This window comes from Leiobunum rupestre, chromosome 7 (genome assembly GCF_980474605.1).
Source record: "Leiobunum rupestre chromosome 7, qqLeiRupe1.1.hap1, whole genome shotgun sequence".
NCBI lineage: Eukaryota > Metazoa > Arthropoda > Arachnida > Opiliones > Sclerosomatidae > Leiobunum > Leiobunum rupestre.
The window spans coordinates 20,188,842-20,208,732 of NC_143390.1; the positions used below are offsets into that span (position 1 = coordinate 20,188,842).

At 35.5% G+C, this 19,891-nt stretch overlaps 2 protein-coding genes across 2 annotated transcripts in view; both read left to right on the forward strand.

The window, feature by feature from the left end:
* Positions 1–1,415: 1,415 nt before the first annotated feature.
* LOC149935075 (uncharacterized) lies at positions 1,416–7,967 on the forward strand. Its single transcript, XM_090153528.1, has 3 exons — positions 1,416–1,475; positions 4,206–7,259; positions 7,331–7,967. Exon 2 carries the CDS (start codon positions 4,352–4,354, stop codon positions 7,178–7,180), a length of 2,829 nt encoding a protein of 942 aa, XP_090009654.1. The 5' UTR covers positions 1,416–1,475; positions 4,206–4,351; the 3' UTR covers positions 7,181–7,259; positions 7,331–7,967.
* LOC149935076 (uncharacterized) overlaps positions 6,134–19,891 on the forward strand; it is a 323,937-nt gene continuing 310,179 nt past the window's right edge. Inside the window, exon 1 of the mRNA XM_090154486.1 lies at positions 6,134–6,203. The gene's annotated coding sequence lies outside the window, so the exon portion shown is untranslated. The remainder of the gene's footprint in view (positions 6,204–19,891) is intronic.

Below are 19,891 nucleotides of genomic sequence, written 5' to 3' on the forward strand. Positions count from 1 at the left end.
CGTAAAAAAATAAGTGTGACCCTAAATATTTGTTATGCCCAGAAGTTAAGAATAAGTGTGCCACTAAATATTTTTTTGACCAGCTGCCGTACACACGATTACTTGCGGTATGTTAGTGGTACAAAGGCGATTGATATCTCAATAGGTAGGCACTATTATAGCCTCTACGGGATTTTCGTAATTTTTGGGATCGGAGCCCGAGAAGTGGGGCATTTAGTGTTTTTGATCGATTTTCAATTAAATGTACCCCACCACCCGCGTAGGCACTATTGTCATATTTGAATTTCGTACCAATTGATAGAGGTGCCATCTAACTCGTTCGCGTTTCGCTACATTATTTCCAAAACCAGGTAACTCGAAAAACTTGGTTTTTATAAAAATTAATTTAAATGAACGTGTTCGCGTTTCGCTGCCTTATTTACAAAACCAGGTAACTCGAAAAACTTATTTTTTATAAAAATTAAATTAAATGAACGTGTTTGCGTTTCGCTACCTTATTTCCAAAACCAGGTAACTCGAAACGCTTGGTTTTTATACATATTAATTTAAATGAACGTGTTCGCGTTTCGCCACCTTATTTCCAAAACCAGGTAACTCGAAAAACTTGGTTTTTTTTAAAATTAATTTACATGAAAGTGTTCGCGTTTCGCAACCTTATTTTCAAAACCAGGTAACTCGAATAATTCTTTTCCGATAACATTCCTCTTGGGTTTATTAAGTTCATATTCAAGATGATTGGAAATTTGTTCAAATTTAAATTTAATATTTAAAATAAAGTTAATAAATCAGTGGGATTGTGTGTATTTAAATGTCCGTGACATCTTGTTTCGAATAAATATGCCATCTTAGAATTTTCTCTTATACCAATTTGATTCTCTCTTTAGAATTTTGAAATTATCCCATTTTATCGAGTGAGAGTCCTTTTCCCAAATATGTTTCACAATACCATTTGTCAAATCACAGTTCCTTACACAAATTTTATGTTCTTTAATTCTATCGGTAATTGAACGTTTGGTTTCTCCAATGTATACATTAGACAAATTATGTTTTGCTTTCATTAAAAATTTTATAAACAAATCAAATTCTTGGTAAAGCAAAAATGCGCACAATTCAATTTCGGCGCCTCTCTCAAACCGGCGCCCCGGGCAACTGCCCGGCCCTTAAGCCGCCCCTGTTGGAACGTGGGGTACGTTTAAATTAATTATTACTGATCTTCTTTACCACCTACCTCAGATATTACGCCATTCGACAGAATAGTATAAACCATATAAATTTGAAATCGATGACATGTGTAAATGTTTAGTAAATTAAATTTAAATAACAATAATGGAAATACTTCATTAATGTTGTTAATCGTTTATTTTTAATTCGTCGCGTACCCTGCTGCATCTGTTACAAATATATATCGAGACATTCCAGATTCTGGCAGATTGACTCCAGTCCTAAAACCACTGCGGAACCATTTTCAAATTTAGGTAATTATTATATTTACGTTAAAGGTAAATACGAAATACCCCCGATTTTAAACTTTTATTGTTTGATATTTTTCCAAAATCCTCAAAAACTGGTAAAAGGCTTTTAAAATCTTATTTAATTTTTTCAATGATTTCCTGACCAAGGCCTAGTTTGAAGATCCTTCCAAGGTAAATTCGAAATACCCCCGATTTTAAACTTTTATTGTTTGATATTTTTCCAAATCCTCGAAAACAGGTATAAGGCTTTTAAAATCTTATTTAATTTTTTCAATGATTTCCCAACGAAGGCCTAGTTTGAAGATCCTTCCTAAAAAACATTGATCTATGGACCTAGCTTAATTATAAAACATTTTAATGTGATTTTAAACAATAATCAAAAAAAGGAAATAATGTCTTCAATTAACATACACTGGTAGGATTGCTCTCTACCTAACTCCCTCATAAAACACTTGATTCCGACTAATTAGACCATGGGGAGCTCAGAACAAATATTAAAAAAAATTAAATGTCCGCCGCAAGTATTTTTTAAATCTGATTGAAAATTTCAAAACTGTATATATTTCCCGTAACTCCGAAGCGTCTACTGACATCGGCAACGACCAAGCAGAGTTGCCAGATAAAATTTACGTCCAGCAGCCCAAAAGGAAATAAAACAAGCCCAAAAAACCGCCCACCATTGAAAATGTTTTTCAAAATAGAGCCCAACTTCTCCCCCATAATTTATAGACAAATTTTATCTAGTAGCGCGAAGTTTGTTCAAATAATCACCGTATATAAATAATAACAACCCCAGAACAAGTATTTTCATAAGATTTTCAATATTTTAATATTGTAGACTTATAATATTTTTACTCAAAACTCCATATTTTTCCAAGAAACTGTTTTCCCCTTAAGTGGTCAATGGATTGTTACTTATTAGGGTTTATGGCACTAAAGAGACAGCGTTTTCCATTCAACTTTCCCCTCATTTTCACCATTCTTTGATAGAATTACCCCCTAGACCACAGCGCCGCCGCTATTTCGTGGAAGCGGTCGAAACATGAAAACAAGCCCAAAAATCCGCCTCCCGCCCAAGCCATTTTTTACCGCGTACAGCTTTAAAAAGGAGCCCAATTGGGCGAGAAAATAGCCCAACTGGCAACTCTGCGACCAAGGTGAATAAAGATACGCTATAATGGGCAACGACTACCTCCATAAATATAATGGATACCTCAGGACGGGTGGCGGAAACTAAATGGCTGGACGAAATGTTTAAACTGTACTAAATATACTAAAGTATAAACTGCATTTACTGAACAACAAAATGCAAAGAAGTATCTAAATATAAATAACAATATTTTTGAAAAGGTGCCATTTTTTGTGGCAGGAACTAAATGTAAATTACAATATTTTGGAAAAGGTGCCATTGTTGTGGCAGGAACTAACTAAAACAATGTGATTTTAAACCTATTAAACTAAAAATTATCCAAGAACTACAAATATGCACTTTAAAAATTAAAATATACACCTAGATAATACCCCCAAAAATATACACTTGAAAGAAGGTGGCTGACCTTTTTGATTATATGAAAAAACCTCAACATTGTAGGAGATTTTATTCTTATGATATTCATTAGGGGCTTCTTAAATATTTAGATTGTTCAAAGAGATATTTTGGTACTCGAATTGAGAAGGCCTAATCTTAGTTAAATTTAAATTTTAAACCTTAGTTAAATTTCAATTTTAAACCCTAGTTACATTTCAATTTTAAACCTTAGTTACATTTAAATTTCAAACCTGAGTTAAATTTCAATTTTAAACCTTAGTTACATTTAAATTTCAAACCTGAGTTAAATTTCAATTTTAAACCTTAGTTACATTTCATTTTTAAACCTTAGTTAAATTTCAATTTTAAACCTTAGTTACATTTCAATTTTAAACCTTAGTTAAATTTCAATTTTAAACCTTAGTTAAATTTCAATTTTAAACCCTAGTTAAATTTCTATTTTAAACCTTAGTTAAATTTCAATTTTAAACCTTAGTTAAATTTCAATTTTAATCCTTAGTTGAAAAGGGGGAGGAAGGGCCTTACTGGGGGTACCCTGGTAATGGTCACATGATAAAAAAGGGGAGGAAGGGCCTTACTGCGTTGGTTCGACTATGGGGTAAAGGGTGGCACGGAAATTATCCCATGGGTATAAGGAGGAGGGTGCCTTACTGCGGTGGTTCGACTATGGGGAAAAGGTTGCCACGGAAATTATCCCATGGGAAAAAGGGGTTGGTGGGGCGTACTGGGGTGGAGTGCCTCGAAACACACAGCTAGCTGAGGGCCCGCCTGTAAGGCGGGCTTCTCGGCTAGTCCATTATATTTATGGAAATTTTTTAACGATGTCAGTAGACGCTTCGCCGGAGTTAAAGGAAATACATACAGTTTTGAAATTTTCAATCTATTTTGAAAATACTTGCGGCGGGTCATGGACACTGTATCTCTTACCAAAAATTACATAAAGCGAGAGCGAATTTTTCAAAAATTTTAACAGCCATTCTAAAATGTATATAAAGTTATCTAAATGTAACGACTGGAGGTGCCTTTCTCAATTTCAAATTGAACGCGAAAGCTTAATTATTCATCATATATTTTCCTTTATTTAAACTATTTGGTTTCCGTTATTTGGCCCCAAATTTCCAAGGTATTTTCACTGCTTCCTCCGTTGTTAGTAAGCAATATTTAATTTAATTCATCACTTTCAGAAGGGGTGACCGCCGAATCCATTTCGTGATTGGTAATCTTGGAATTTCATTTGGGTTAGGCCTTAAAAGCCACGTAACAAATCCTGCCAGTCGAAGCAGCGAGACAGATTAGTCAACCAAAAGAGACTTTGTGTAAAACTGTCAAAATGAGCGGCCGAGAAGGGAAGAAACACAAGTGCACTGAGAGCGTTTATGCCACGAACAATAAGGGACATTTTATTGTTCACCAAAAAAAACATACCGGCGAGAAACCTTTTCAATGTGACCAGTGTAATTACGCGTCTGCACATAAATGCCATTTGATTATCCACAAAAGAACTCACACGGGCGAAAAACCATTTCAATGTGACCAATGTAATTACGCGTCTGCACGAAAAACCGATTTGATTACCCACAAAAGAACTCACACGGGCGAAAAACCATTTCAATGTGACCAATGTAATTTCGCGTCTGCACAAAGATCCAGTTTGATTATCCACAAAAGCACTCACACGGGTGAAAAACCATTTCAATGTGACCAATGTAATTACGCGTCTGCACAGAAATGCCATTTGATTATCCACAAAAGAACTCACACGGGCGAAAAACCTTTCCAATGTGATCAGTGTAATTACACGTCTGCAGGAAAGAGCAATTTGATATTACACAAAAAAACTCACACGGGTGAAAAACCATATCGATGTAACCAGTGTACTTACGCGTCTGCACAAAAACATTATTTGATTATCCACAAAAGAACTCACACGGGTGAAAAACCTTTTCAATGTGACCAATGTAATTACGCGTCTGCACGAAAAAGCGATTTGATTACCCACAAAAGAACTCACACGGGCGAAAAACCATTTCAATGTGACCAGTGTAATTATGCGTCTGCACGAAGAAACCTTTTGATTTCCCACAAAATAACTCACACGGACGAAAAACCTTTTCAATGTGACCAATGTAATTACGCGTCTGCACGAAAAACCGACTTGATTAAACACAAAAGAACTCACACGGGCGAAAAACCATTTCAATGTGACGAATGTAATTTCGCGTCTACACAAAGATCCGGTTTGATTATCCACAAAAGCACTCACACGGGCGAAAAACCATTTCAATGTGACCAATGTAATTACGCGTCTGCACGAAGATCCGGTTTGATTATCCACAAAAGATCTCACACGGGCGAGAAACCTTTTAAATGTGACCAGTGTAATTTCGCGTATGCAAACAGAACCAGTTTGATTATCCACAAAAGAACTCACACGGGCGAAAAACCATTTCAATGTGATCAGTGTAATTACGCGTCTGCACAAAAAAATTATTTGATTATCCACAAAAGAACTCACATGGGTGAAAAACCATTTCAATGTGATCATTGTGGTTACGCATCTGCATTCAAGATATGTTTGATTATCCACAAAAGATCTCACACGGGCGAGAAACCTTTTAAATGTGACCAATGTAATTTCGCGTATGCAAACAGAACCAGTTTGATTATCCACAAAAGAACTCACACGGGCGAAAAACCTTTTAAATGTGACCAATGTAATTTCGCGTATGCAAACAGAACCAGTTTGATTATCCACAAAAGAACTCACACGGGCGAAAAACCTTTCCAATGTGATCAGTGTAATTACGCGTCTACAAACAAAACCAATTTGATTATCCACAAAAGAACTCACACGGGCGAAAAACCATTTCGATGTGATCAGTGTAATTACGCGGCTGCACAAAAAAAATGTTTAATTATCCACAAAAGAACTCACTCGGGCGAAAAATCTTTTCAATGTGACCAATGTAATAATGCTTTTGCAAAAAGATCCGGTTTGAATATCCATAAAAGAACTCACATGGGTGAAAAACCATTTCAATGTGACCAGTGTAATTACGCGTCTGCACAAAAAAATTATTTGATTATCCACAAAAGAACTCACACGGGTGAAAAACCATTTCAATGTGACCAGTGTACTTACGCGTCTGCATTCAAGAACTGTTTGATTATCCACAAAAGATCTCACACGGGCGAGAAACCTTTTAAATGTGAACAGTGTAATTTCGCGGCTGCAAATAGAACCAGTTTGATTTACCACAAAAAAACTCACACGGGTGAAAAACCATTTCAATGTGACCAGTGTAATTATTCGTTTGCACTAAAAACCGATTTTATTAACCACAAAAGAACACACACAGGTGACAAACCATTTAAATGTGACCAGTGTAGTTACGCGTCTGCAGAAAAAAACAGTTTGATTATCCACAAAAGAACCCACACAGGCGAAAAACCATTTCAATGTGACCAGTGTAGTAAAGCATTTACACGAAAGATAAAATTGATTACTCATAAAAGGACTCACACAGGCAAAAAACCCTTTCAATGTGACCAGTGTAATTTTGCGTCAACACGGAAAACCCCGCTGATTTCTCACAAAAGAAGTCACACGAGAGAGAAGCGCCAATACAGCGCCAGATACCTTAGAAATTTAATTCACGAAAAAGCGCGTCACGCTCAGAGGGCAAAGCCACAAAAGTGCCCAATTTGCGACCAGAACTACGTCACGAAAAAAAACCTCGTAGCTCACCTACGATTTCATTGTCATCCCGCAAAACAAAGTGGTGCTTCAACGGGTCACGAACCTGATCCAGGACACCGAACACCGTCTCGACCACGGCTGATTGAGAGCCTTTGTCGTCAATGGGGAGTTCGTGCTTGCTCGGTGCAGCTTCGACGCGTGACGAATGAACCAATTCAATCTTGCACCGAAATCCCCGACTCCGCCCACGTCGTACAACCCGAAGTTCCCCACCCTGACCTGAACCCAACCTCGAAACTACCCGTTAAGAGGGAAGTGGTCCTTGGCACTGAAAGACTCTCAGTCGATGTCAGCGCCATCAAAAAAGAGCCCCTTTATGACTACATGGAGCTCGTTGGTGTTCCGTCGGTCGTCAAATTAGAAGAGTTGGGAGGTTGGCCAATTGGAGATAACAACTAGGGTGTCCCAATGAACGTGAACCCTCTAGTTCTGAAGAACAAATCTTCTGAATTTTAGAACCAAACTTAATAAACACGAGGTTTTTCGATCAATTTATTCTCATCTTCGTATTTTTCCCCCAACTAATTTTGACGTGTTGGTTTTTTTCAGACATCGTTCACAAATTCAACAAGACTGCTTGCTTTTCTCTTACCAAAACATTCCGTTTAATTTTCCCTCAGATCAGCACTTAATTCCTGTTCTAGAAGACGACAATTTGAAGGCGGTTACCAAAAATTAAACCTCAAAATTTAGAACTACACCTCTCAATTTAGAACTACACCTCTCAATTTAGAACGACACCTCCTCATTTAGCAGTAAACTTTCGAAAGACGTTGTTTTTATCGTTCCTCTTAAATATTTGTTCTAAAATGTATTTTGCAGGGTTGCCACGCGTCAGGGAAAAGAGGGAAATCAGGGAAAAGTCAGGGAATTTAAAAATGGGCCTAAAAAGTCAGGGAAATGTCAGGGAATTTTAAGAATTGGTAAAAATCCAGGGAAAAGTCAGGGAATTCAATTTTATCTGGGCACTTTTTGAAGGTAATTTAACTCTAGATGTATGACAAATTCCACGATTATCATTTATTTCCTTGAAAGTTTGGCTAATTTTTTCAACATTGCAATAACCTTTTCACTGAAATATAAGGCCATCTAAATTTATTAACTTCTGATAAAAGTAAAATATAAAAGAAAAAATTTGGCCTTAATAAGTCAGGGAAAATCTCTTAAAATGGTCAGGGAAAACAGGGAATAGTCAGGGAATTTGAATCTGAAAATTTCGTGGCAACCCTGTTTTGTATTTTTTAATCTTTTTCATAAATTGCTTTTCTATGGAAAAATTTTAAACAATAAAAATGGTTTGTCTTAAGATTTGTCCTCTAATAACTCGGTTCTTGGCAGGCGGAATTTGTAATGACACTACCGCTATGCCAAGATCCATTCCCGCAGCACTATTTAGATAAGAAGACTGACAAATTTCGAAAAGCATTATCAAATTCGAAAACCGAAATTTTTGTAAATTGTTTTGTATTTTTGCTATATTCCAATTTAGCCAATCCTATAAAACCCGAAAATTGGAGGGGGGGGGGGATAGATTTGCGCCTTCTATTGCGGTTAAATAGAAGCTCGGGAGTGATTAATCGATTAATTGTGAAAATAATTTATTACAATTTAGCATTATTTAAACTAAAATTATTATGTAATCAGCAAAATTTACTTAAGATTCGATGAAAGTTATTTTTGTTAATCGAACGACAGAAAGTCATTCGCTATTTTTTAACACGCACATAGCTTGTTGGGATTTCAAGGTTGAACCAATTTTTTGTTGGTTATTCTGTTACTATGTAGAGATCCGGGGGGCAGTGTTGGGCACCGCTCATCTCATTGTGAGCGGATTTGTTATTATGATTGAAAATGAGCAGTAAAATATCTTTTTAAAAGAGCGCAAAACAAAAATGAGAGGAGCGAAAGTTTTACCGCTCATAAAAGAGCGGAAAGAGAGGAGCGAAAATTTCACCGCTCAAAAAAGAGCAAAAAGAGAGGAGCGAAAATTTTACCGCTCAATAAGACGTGAGCGTGAGCGGCTCTTTGACGAAAATGCCCAACACTGCCGGGGGGAACCAGGGAGCGTATGAGGTCCCAACGACGGGCCCAAGCGAACTCTCTCTCCGAATAAAAGAGAACGAAGACTTTTGGGACGGACCGAGTGCTGAGGGTTACGGTAAGCGATTTAACGTCCAAATCAACTTGCTATTGCATCGGGTGGGATTCGAACCAGAGTCCTCCAGTACGACTGGCTGATGTTCTTACACAGAGCCACCTATACATAAGCTCAGCATAAGCGGATGAGTATATTAATAGTTTTTAAAGTACATTTTTTACGTATGAAATTTGAAAGGAAACATTTTGCTTAAGGGCGGTCAGCAGAGATAAGAGAGTTAAAGGGTAGAACCCGTGGGCGTCCACCTAGTTAGTTATTTGTCTATAGGTACTTTTGAACCGTTAAGGGTCATTTATTAATACAATCTCAAGTGGTATACAAAGCGCTTTTGTCGTTTTGCTTACTTAACTCGTAATTTATTTTACGTGTTTTCTTATCGGCTTTATATGTGTGATACATTTTCATTAATGTGGTTACGTTGGTTTTATATTTTGAGATATGCGCTATTGTTTAGCCTTCACTATTCAGTTAAAGTGTTTTGTGTGCGTTATAAGCCGGGAATTGTTAACGGTAAGGTGTTTTTGTTTTTTTCCATTACAATTATCATTACCGTGGGTATATGTATTGACATTTACTGGATTTATAAATATTTGAATTACCTTGTTTGATTGGGTTGTTATTATAATTTTTTTATTGCATATTTCTGTTAATACAATGTTTATTACTGTGGGTACTTAGATTGACTTTTTCTTGATTCCTAAGTATTTTATTATAATATAAAGCGATGACACGGTCGATGGAGCTGCGAAAAATAATTTATATAATCGGCGACTCCGGGATTCGAACCCAGATTTCTGGCCGCGTATTATCCAAAACCGACGCTTTTACCAAGCTAGACACGCCTTCGTTTAGGATTATGCTTGAACTTTTAGGCTTGAACACTTTTATAGTTTGTATAGTTGGTCCAGAGATTTTCCGCCCCATTACAAGTTGGTCTCATTCGATAGATCTCTTTGACGCGCACGCAGTGTCATTAATTTCCGCCCCTCCGACCAACCCCCTTAAAGGGAGAGTGACCGAAAAAACACAATTTGATCTCATTCGATAGATCTCTTTGACGCGCACGCAGTGTCGTTAATTTCCGCCCCCTTAAAGGGAGAGTGACCGAAGAAACACAATTTGATCTCATTCGATAGATCTCTTTGACGCGCACGCAGTGTCGTTAATTTCCGCCCCCTCCGAGCAACCCCCTTAAAGGGAGAGTGACCGAAAAAACACAATTTGATCTCATTCGATAGATCTCTTTGACGCGCACGCAGTGTCGTTAATTTCCGCCCCCTCCGACCAACCCTCTTAAAGGGAGAGTGACCGAAAAAACACAATTTGATCTCATTCGATAGATCTCTTTGACGCGCACGCAGTGTCATTAATTTCCGCCCCTCCGACCAACCCCCTTAAAGGGAGAGTGACCGAAAAAACACAATTTGATCTCATTCGATAGATCTCTTTGACGCGCACGAAGTGTCGTTAATTTCCGCCCCCTCCGAGCAACCCCCTTAAAGGGAGAGTGACCGAAAAAACACAATTTGATCTCATTCGATAGATCTCTTTGACGCGCACGCAGTGTCGTTAGTTTCCGCCCCTCCGGCCAACGCCCTTAAAGGGAGAGTTACCGAAAAAACACAATTTTATCTCATTCGATAGATCTCTTTGACGCGCACGCAGTGTCGTTAGTTTCCGCCCCTCCGGCCAACGCCCTTAAAGGGAGAGTTATCGAAAAAAACAATTTGGTCTCATAGAACAATAAAAGTAAAAGATTGGAATCGTCTACGCTAGCGTCTACGTGAAAGAGTGAGACCAAAAAATCCAAAGCGGTCGAACTTAGGGCCTGTTGCAAAAGTCTGCTTTGCTAGAATCGCACATGTTAAATTCAATGGGCGAGCACTTTGGCTAGGGCTTTTGCAACAGGCCCTTAAGCTGCAAAGTATGCGACCATGGGGACAGAATCTCCGTCTAGCCATATTCATAGTACATAAATACATTCTTGCAATAATATGACTCATGCAGTTGTTAATAATCCATGTTAAATATCTGCTCTAAGAAAATACCAATTTAATCACCCCGTATCCTGATGGTGGGCAGCATCCACTCTTTAACTTAGGGTGGAAATTTATGTATCAAACGATAAGAAATCACGTAGCCTCAACAGTTTTTTTATTAGTTTGCCTACCTGTGACTAAAAGGGTGTATGGGTTTGCCCACCCGAATACACCAATGTGGAACTAATATTACGGCCTGGGCCGACTTGTTATTAGTGCTTTCAGTTATAGTTTTGATTTTCGCTTTAACTTTGGTTCTTCCATATAAATTTGATTGGTTTTTCTCTGTGAAATGGTTTCTTGCACGTATATTTTACGTTTCGTGAGCGTTCTAATAATTTTAAATTTTGTATTTTATATTTCTCATTTTGTTGCTTTGTTAATTTAATAAAGTAGTTTTTTGGTTCTATTGATATGGGAAATTTGTTTAATACAATAACAGTGTGTCAGAATTTATAGCCCGGTGCACCTAGTAACAGAGACCAACATTTGTAATATTTATAATTATAATAAAAAAAATCTGCTGGTTGGGATAGCACCGGGATTACATTTTTTGGAGGACGCCTTTGATGGCGAAATATCATTGAGTACCGTGTTCAGTAGTTAATACACCGAAGGGCAAATTCTTCCGAGGAGAGGTATATTTTGGAAAGCTTTCCAACTTGCTTCTGAACTATAATTTGTTACGTTGTTGTAATAAATAATTTGTACCTTTTCCATAGCGATTTCTACCATTTGCAAACCGACTTTTAATAGATATTAAAAAAAGGTTTTTATCATGGCTATTGTTTTAGTTAGTGGTTGTTCAAATTTAACTGTTCGATCAATGTCAGTATACAAATTTTGTACACTTAAAATATCAGCTGCTAAAATCACCATTTAATTACAAATTAAGTCAAGTCGACAATTCATGCAACCAAGGGTCAGCCCAATCAAATGAAATTTAAACCACCTAAACTAGGGACAAACCATGGGGAAATTGAAATTTTTAGTGAAATCGATGCAGCGGTTGCGTAACTAGAGCCCTTTGAAAATAAGTCACTTTTTCAAACTCTTGAAAAGTTCATTTTCGCACCCTCGAACATTTTATATAATAAATTGAAGAATATTTCGATGATTACTTTGAAACTCTCGATTTTAGGGTAACACATAGCGCTGATTTCGAAAACATTGGTTATTATTTTCTCAATATTACCGTTTGTATTATACTAAGTTAAGACTTCGTGATTTTTATTCAACGGGGGGTCGTTTTCGACGGCCAATTTTGCGATGAGGGCAAACTTCGATTTGGGATAAAAATGCTCTTAAAATAAGCAATAATTTAAGGTACAACACTTTATGTCTAAACTATTTTTAATAGTCGAAATATTAGGTCAAAGGTCAGTAATAAATTCTCGAAATAAATTTTTTTGCGTCTCCGCAGAGTGGCGCTGCTGGTAGGCAGACGGTAGCGATGGAATTATTTGAAGAAATTAGCGCTTACGTTTCGCATCAAGTTCACACAGTAACGAACTAAAAATATTATTTTGAAGAATTTTAGTTCATTTTACAATAAAGGTAAGTGTTTGTAAAAATGCGACATCAGTTGTAAAATTCGTTTTTAGGTTTTAGGACTTAAAAACCCCAAATAAAACACAAATAGTTGTACTTAATGTCGGCAACGATGGCATCAGAACCTATTTTGCCAGAAAGGTGTTCTGTTTCTATATTTAAAAATGAACAATGCTATAAAACAACATTATGTAAAACCCAAGGACTAAGTGAAATAAGCGTATTTGAAGAGAAAGTAAAAGATTTCGTAGCAGCTCGCGTATATGGTATAGCAATTGAAGAGCTGCACAACATTTGTGATCATCAGTTTTCGTGACGAGATATGAATATCATCAAAGTAAATGTCGTGATCCGTTTAACTTGGACACAAAACGATCAAACGTAATGTATTTAACTAATAACGAAATTAATTATTATTATTAATTTATAATTGTTAGCTAATAGTAAAATTAATTACACGACTTCGTGATATCAAGAATGTATTTAATTATACGTGGGGAAATTAGTCTAATCGTTTCCCTCATTCCATCCGTTGCTCCCCAGTACGCTCTACTTTTACCTAATCCGCCAATGAGAATATAAGTAAAACACGAAAATTAGAGCGACCTAAAAGTTTACTATGGAAATCAAAAAACGGTTCAACTTATTCGTCAGATGCATACTGTCACCAGGGTTTGAGACCCATGCAAACAGAAATTGGATCGGGTTTCAAAAAATCCCTCTTCTAGGAAATTAGGTTATGTTTCGGCCAGAGTGAAGCCTATAATAAGACCACGGTAGCTTGCCAGATAACGAATAAACTATTAAAAAATGACTAAAATTTGTTTTTACGTATTGCGGATATATTTGAGAATAAAAATGAATATTACGAAAACGAACAAGAGAGGTTCGTTTCTTTTTTAACCGAACAGATTAGTCAACTTTATGTTTTCAATAACCTATCCAAATCAACAATATTATTTTGAAAAAGGCGATCTAGTTATTCAATTATATTGAATGTTTTAGTTTTATCCATGGATAAGGGAACTTTGAACATAAGCGACGGTTATTCGTTGATAAGAGGGTTCGGATAAAAAAGTATACAATTATACGTTTCACTTTGGATTTCGAATATTTTTATTTGTAGATAAAGAAAGGCCTATTTTGTCCATATGGATATATCCGATTGATATTCAATAGACCTTGTCAAATGAACAAAGGTTATGCGAATTCCGAGAACTAGTTCATTCTACATAAACACCAATTCACACGTACAAGCTTCAACAAGGCTGACTATCCTCGTAGAATTGACGTATGTCAGTGCCCCAGTAAACCCAACATCATCCCTCCGGCGTCCTATGGACAGTACGCCGGTATATGGCATTTGTCCGTACGATGTCCCGAAAACCGGATAAGAGATAGAGATATTGACGTAACTTGGAGGTTAAAAGACGAGCAAATGTCTGATTTTCTCAGAGTCAAAGTATGTCCCGAGTACAAGTACGAAGACGTCCGTCAGGTTTATAGTGAACATCCCGAGGATGAGTGTACGTTAAGCCTAAAGACGTCCGAGAGTATTTAGTATGGTTAAATATCAGCCTAATCGGGACGTATCCAGGACGTTCATTTGATGTCTTGTATTTCTCTTAGCCGTCTATCTACAGACTCAAACGCCAGTCGATCTGACACCAGTCTTTTAGGAATCTACTGCTGGTTGAATCTTTGAGCTTCTAACCCATTTTTCCTGAGCCCGTCCGTGCAATAAGCGTTCCTAGACCAATGTTCCATATTAGCAACAAACAGAATTAGACAATTTTAAAACCATTCCTATAGAATTTTATGACATTTGTATCTTTAAATTTAATAATTAAAATCGTATCACTAAATTAAAATGGCTTTGTCTTCAAACTCATTTTACTTCTAAAAGGACATTAATGCACTTTTGCCACTTGTTATTAAAATTTCTCGCCTCACGGATAAGAAACAATTGATAGTTTAATGAAAACAATTTGGTTCAAGGAAGAATATTGTGTGCCAGATTTAAGGCCCATATCTCTGAAATGAAGCACTTTAGGACCCATGTTTATTGGACATTTTTTACTCATAGAGACATATAGAATGCATATAGAAAGTTTCGGTACTCTTATCCGTAACAGCATGTATATTGGTAATGTAATATATAATGAAATCTGATTAGTTTTGAAATACAAAATCAAGGCAATGAAAATATAAAGTCTTCAAGCGAAGCACCCACGGGGAACGTGCTTAAAACGAAGAAAGCGTTGCCCCCCCTTTCAGCGTTGCTTCAGGTATTCCATAGATCGGGGCGCTCCTGTAACTTCACGAATCGTACGGCCAATGTAGTGTATCAGTGCCAGACCCTCGCGCCGACCGAGCCTAGCGTTTCAATGGCAACGGCCTTAAACAGGTAACGTGACTCAAAATCTTTGTGCTTCTTGTTCTTCCGAACAACAGCCTGGGTAGCAGCCCAGAGAGTGGCCGAGGAAATGGAACCCAAACTAGGTGGGTGCCAGCGGGTCGGTACACGTAAAATCCGAGACGAGGGATTTGCCACTGGACCACGGAACCAGCGACAGGCCGTCACGACGTTTTCCTTCATCTCTTGAAAGAGCCGGGGGCTCCAGAATAGAAGGTACACTGGCGGATACGAGCGCACGACGTAAGATATGGTTATATATATATATTACAGCGGTCGGAGAGAGCGGCCGCACATTTTATCGCTCCCTAAATCTTGATAAAGCTTATAATGTCATGGTGCAAAAAATGTAATTTAATTTTTAGTAGCGATAACGCCAAAGATATCATTGAATGTACGACGTGTAAAGCCTTCTTTCATGTATCCTGTACTAATATTAAATCGGAAGAAAATTTACGAAAATTAGGAACACGTAAAATAACATTAAAATGCGAAAATTGTAAAAAACCTAATAAACCAGACGATAATAAGGAGACCTCTGAAGAAGAAACAATGGAAGGAAACCTCCAACAACTTATGCAAAACGTAAGCTACATTTTATCTAAAATGAAAACCTTAGACGAAATACAAGTGAAAGTAAATAAAATAGATAAAATAGACGATATTGAAACTTCAATAAAATTTTGCTCGGGAAAAATAGACGATTTCGGGAAAATCATACAAACTGTCTGCGATGACGTAAAACTAGTAAAAAATAAGAAACAAACACCTTGAAGCAAAAGCAATTGAGCATGACTTTAAAATTAACGAACTTAAACAAGAAAACCTATTGTGTAACCTGGAAATAACTGGAATTGACGAAACCAAAAATGAACAAATATATGATATTTTAAAAGCTGTCGCTCACGAAATAGGCATAAAAATAACTTCTAACGAGATAATTGATATGTATAGATTGCCTAAAAATAACAGAAACACATCAATAATTAGAGTAAAATTTATATCTAGTAAGATACGTTACGACTGGATAAAACAATTTAAAATTAAAAAACAACTAAAAGCCAACGACATAAATACGTCTTTAAATAATAACAACGTATATATTAATGATCAATTAACGCCATTAAATAAAAAAATCCTATACGAAACAAAACAAATTGCTAAAGTAAAAAATTACAAATATGTATGGGTAAATGATGGTAAAAATTTTTTGCGTAAAGATGACAATTTGAAGAATAAAAACATTATGCGATCTTACATTAATATAAGTATTAAATTTATATTATTTCCTATGTTTAATGATTCTAATGAATTTTTTGAAACTAACATTAATAAAAAAAAATTGAGTGATGATTTTCAAATTGAAATTTCCGATAATAATGCCTACAAAATATGCCATCAGAATATACGTAGTCTACAAAACAATTATGAAGAATTTGTTGTATTTTTGGATTCGCTTGATTATTGTTTTGATATCATTGTTTTAACTGAAACATTTACGATTATTGATAAAAATCTATTTGATATAAATGGATATAATTCAGTTTGCTCTAATAAATTTCAGAATAAAAATGACGGAATTTTAATATATATAAAAAAAGACATTATGTTTACCGAAAATAATATTTATGTAATAGGTGCAACGTCAAAAGTAATTGATGTTCAATTACCAAATAATGCTATGTATAGAATTATTGCATGTTATAGGTCTCCAAGCAACAATGTGACTGATTTTCTAAATGGCCTAAATGATAACTTATTGGAGATAACACGAGTTGGGAAAATTATTTGGATCGGAGACTTAAATATAGATATTTTAAATTATAATGACAAAAACTCTGCAGAATATTTATCAATATTACACGAAAACAGCCTATATTCCTGTATTAATAATATAACACGAATAGAATCTAAAACTTGTATTGACCACATATTTATTAAAACAAACAATAACAGGTGTATGAATTCTTATGTCATGGAAACAAATATTACAGATCACTATTTAACTTTTATCGCTATTCCAAACAATGAAAATAAGACTATTCAAGAAAGCTCAATGATAAAAAATATTCCCGACTACTACGCATTAATAAACCTCGTTCGAAACGAATCATGGACTGATGTATTAAATACAGATGACTGTAACCTAGCACTGAATCAATTTGTGACGACCCTACAGAAATACATAAAGGCAACTACCACTAGATATTGTATAAAACAAAATCATAAAAAACAGAAGTTGAAACCCTGGATTACCCCTGCTTTAATAAACTCAATAAGGAGAAGGGACGTTTTAGCTAAGCAACTTAAAAAAGAACCTTTTAATTCAGAACTTAGAAAATACTTAAGATTATACCGTAATAAGTTATATTCCTTGCTTAGAACAACGAAATATAAATATTTTAAAGACAAAATTGAATACAAAAATAATGATCCAAAAAGTGTCTGGAAAGCGATAAATGAATCTACCAAAAAAATGAAAAATTATGACACTATTAAGGAAATAAAAATAAATGATGAAAAGATTACGGTAAAAAACAATGCTAAAGATATAGCAAATCATTTTAATAGATACTTTTCTTCTGTGGGCCCAAATTTGGCTAAGATCATTCAAGATAAAAAATATAGTAGTAATAAACAGTCAAATTTAATAAATAATGATAAAAGCTTTTTTTGGAAGCCAGTTATACCAAGTGACGTAGAAAATACTATAAATAATTTAAAAAATCTAAAATCAAAAGGACATGATAATATTGACGTAAAAACACTTAAATTACTTAAACAACATATTTCTATACCCCTGACTCACATAATAAATATCTCATTATTGACTGGTATTTTTCCAGAAGTACTTAAAACAGCAATAATAATTCCTATTTATAAAACAGGTGATAAAAAGGAAGTAGGAAACTATCGACCAATATCCTTGTTAAGTAACATATCAAAAATAATTGAGAAATTAATAAAAAAACAATTAGTAACTTTTTTGGAAAAATCCAGTTACCTATCACAAAATCAATATGGTTTTAGAACAAGTATAGGAACAAACGATGCAATATACGAAATAACTAAGGAATTATATTCAGCTGTAGATAAAAACAAAAAAGCATTAGCGATATTTTTAGACTTAAAAAAAGCTTTCGACACTGTTTCTCACCCAAAAATACTGGTCAAATTAGAAAAAGCTGGAGTCAGGGGTCTAACATTAAAATGGTTTGAAAATTATTTATCAGGACGAAAAACTTTAACAAAAATAAATAATACCCTAAGTGATACTGAATTGTTAACTTATGGACTCCCCCAAGGTACTGTAATAGGTCCTGTGTTATTCCTAGTATATATCAATGATATTTGTAATATTGACATTAATGGTTGGGTGATATCCTTTGCCGATGACACTACTCTGTTATTTATAGCTAATACATGGCAAGAAACATATTTAAAGGCACAAACGGGTATATCAAAAGTATATAAAATGCTTAATGACAACTTATTAACTCTAAATGTTGATAAAACCAAATATTTATGTTTTTCGAGTAGAGATATCACCCTGACAGACTTACATTTGACTATACATAACACTGCAAACTGCTCAAACTGTACCTCAGAATGCCTAAAAATAGATAAAGTTTCTAAAATCAAATACTTAGGTATAACTATTCATGAAAAACTAAAATGGGACTGTCATATTAATAGCCTGATACAAAAAATGAGAATGTGCCTGCCAAAATTTTATGAATTGCGAAATTTTTTATCTATAAAATGGCTAAAAAGTGTATATTTTGCAATTGTATTTTCAATTTTATCTTATGGAATTATAGGTTGGGGGGGGGGGGGGGAACTTATAGTACTTTTATCGAAAAATTAGAAACATTACAGAGAAAAATATTGAGAATTTGCCTTAAGAGAGATAATTTTTATCCAACTATTAATCTATATCGAGATTTTAAAGTATTTAGTGTAAGACAAATATATGCAAAAATTATTTTGACACATACCTTTAAGATAAAAGATACAATTGCTGCTCCCAACATAAGATATGATACTTGAAGTGTAACTAGCCAAAATGTGACCGGTGAAAAAATGTTAAAAACCCTCGGTCAAAACCATATAAATTTTTTGGGTCCAAAATTATACAATAAAATAGATAAAAATATTAAAAAGTGTACTACTGTAAAATCTTTTGTAACCTTGTTGAATGTATGGTTGATTAATTTCGGGATCGATAATATAAAAAATGTTATGAATTCTTGAATGTATACATAAAATTATTTCTTAATTTATAATTTGCGGCTTTATAATGTATATTCCAAATAAAAGTCAATTGTACTCTAATATTTCTCGGCCATGCACGAGCAATATTTGCTCATATGGCCAATGGGAAGATGCGATATTTATTAATGTACAAATATGTAACTAAACAAGCATCAATAAATTAAATTAAAAAAAAACTGCGGCGTGGCGCGAACATCTTCCTGAGCTTTTTTTGCAGCTTAAGCCGTGCGTACCATAAGAATCAACATGACCACACAAGAAAGTGGGATACAGATGCGGGAACCCAAATTATACATAAATTATATAATAATTGGTCTTCCTTGCCGCAGCTTAAAGTCTCCGACTCTGGCGTCGGCTCCGCCATTTTATCATTCCCAGCCGGGTCTGCTGGCGGTCTTGATGCTCTTTCACCGCCGAATTTGAAGGACCTTACGGGCCCGGGTTCCGGTACATATGGCGCTTGTCTTTTGAAATCTCTTGGCAATCTTTAAAACCTGATGCTTGGTGGTTTTGTTCCTCTGGAGATCTGCCCTGTATTGTACGGTGCCCCCCTGTGCGCTCTAATGAAAAAGGACGGAGGCGTTCGGCCAATCACAGTGGGTCATACTATTCATCGTTTGGTCGCTTAAATGGCCTGTTCTCATATTTATCCCACGCTTGGTCCTTCTCTA

Bases quoted from the DNA above. Each gene is read 5' to 3' on its own strand.
- LOC149935075 (XM_090153528.1), top strand. From the start codon at position 4,352: ATGAGCGGCCGAGAAGGGAAGAAACACAAGTGCACTGAGAGCGTTTAT.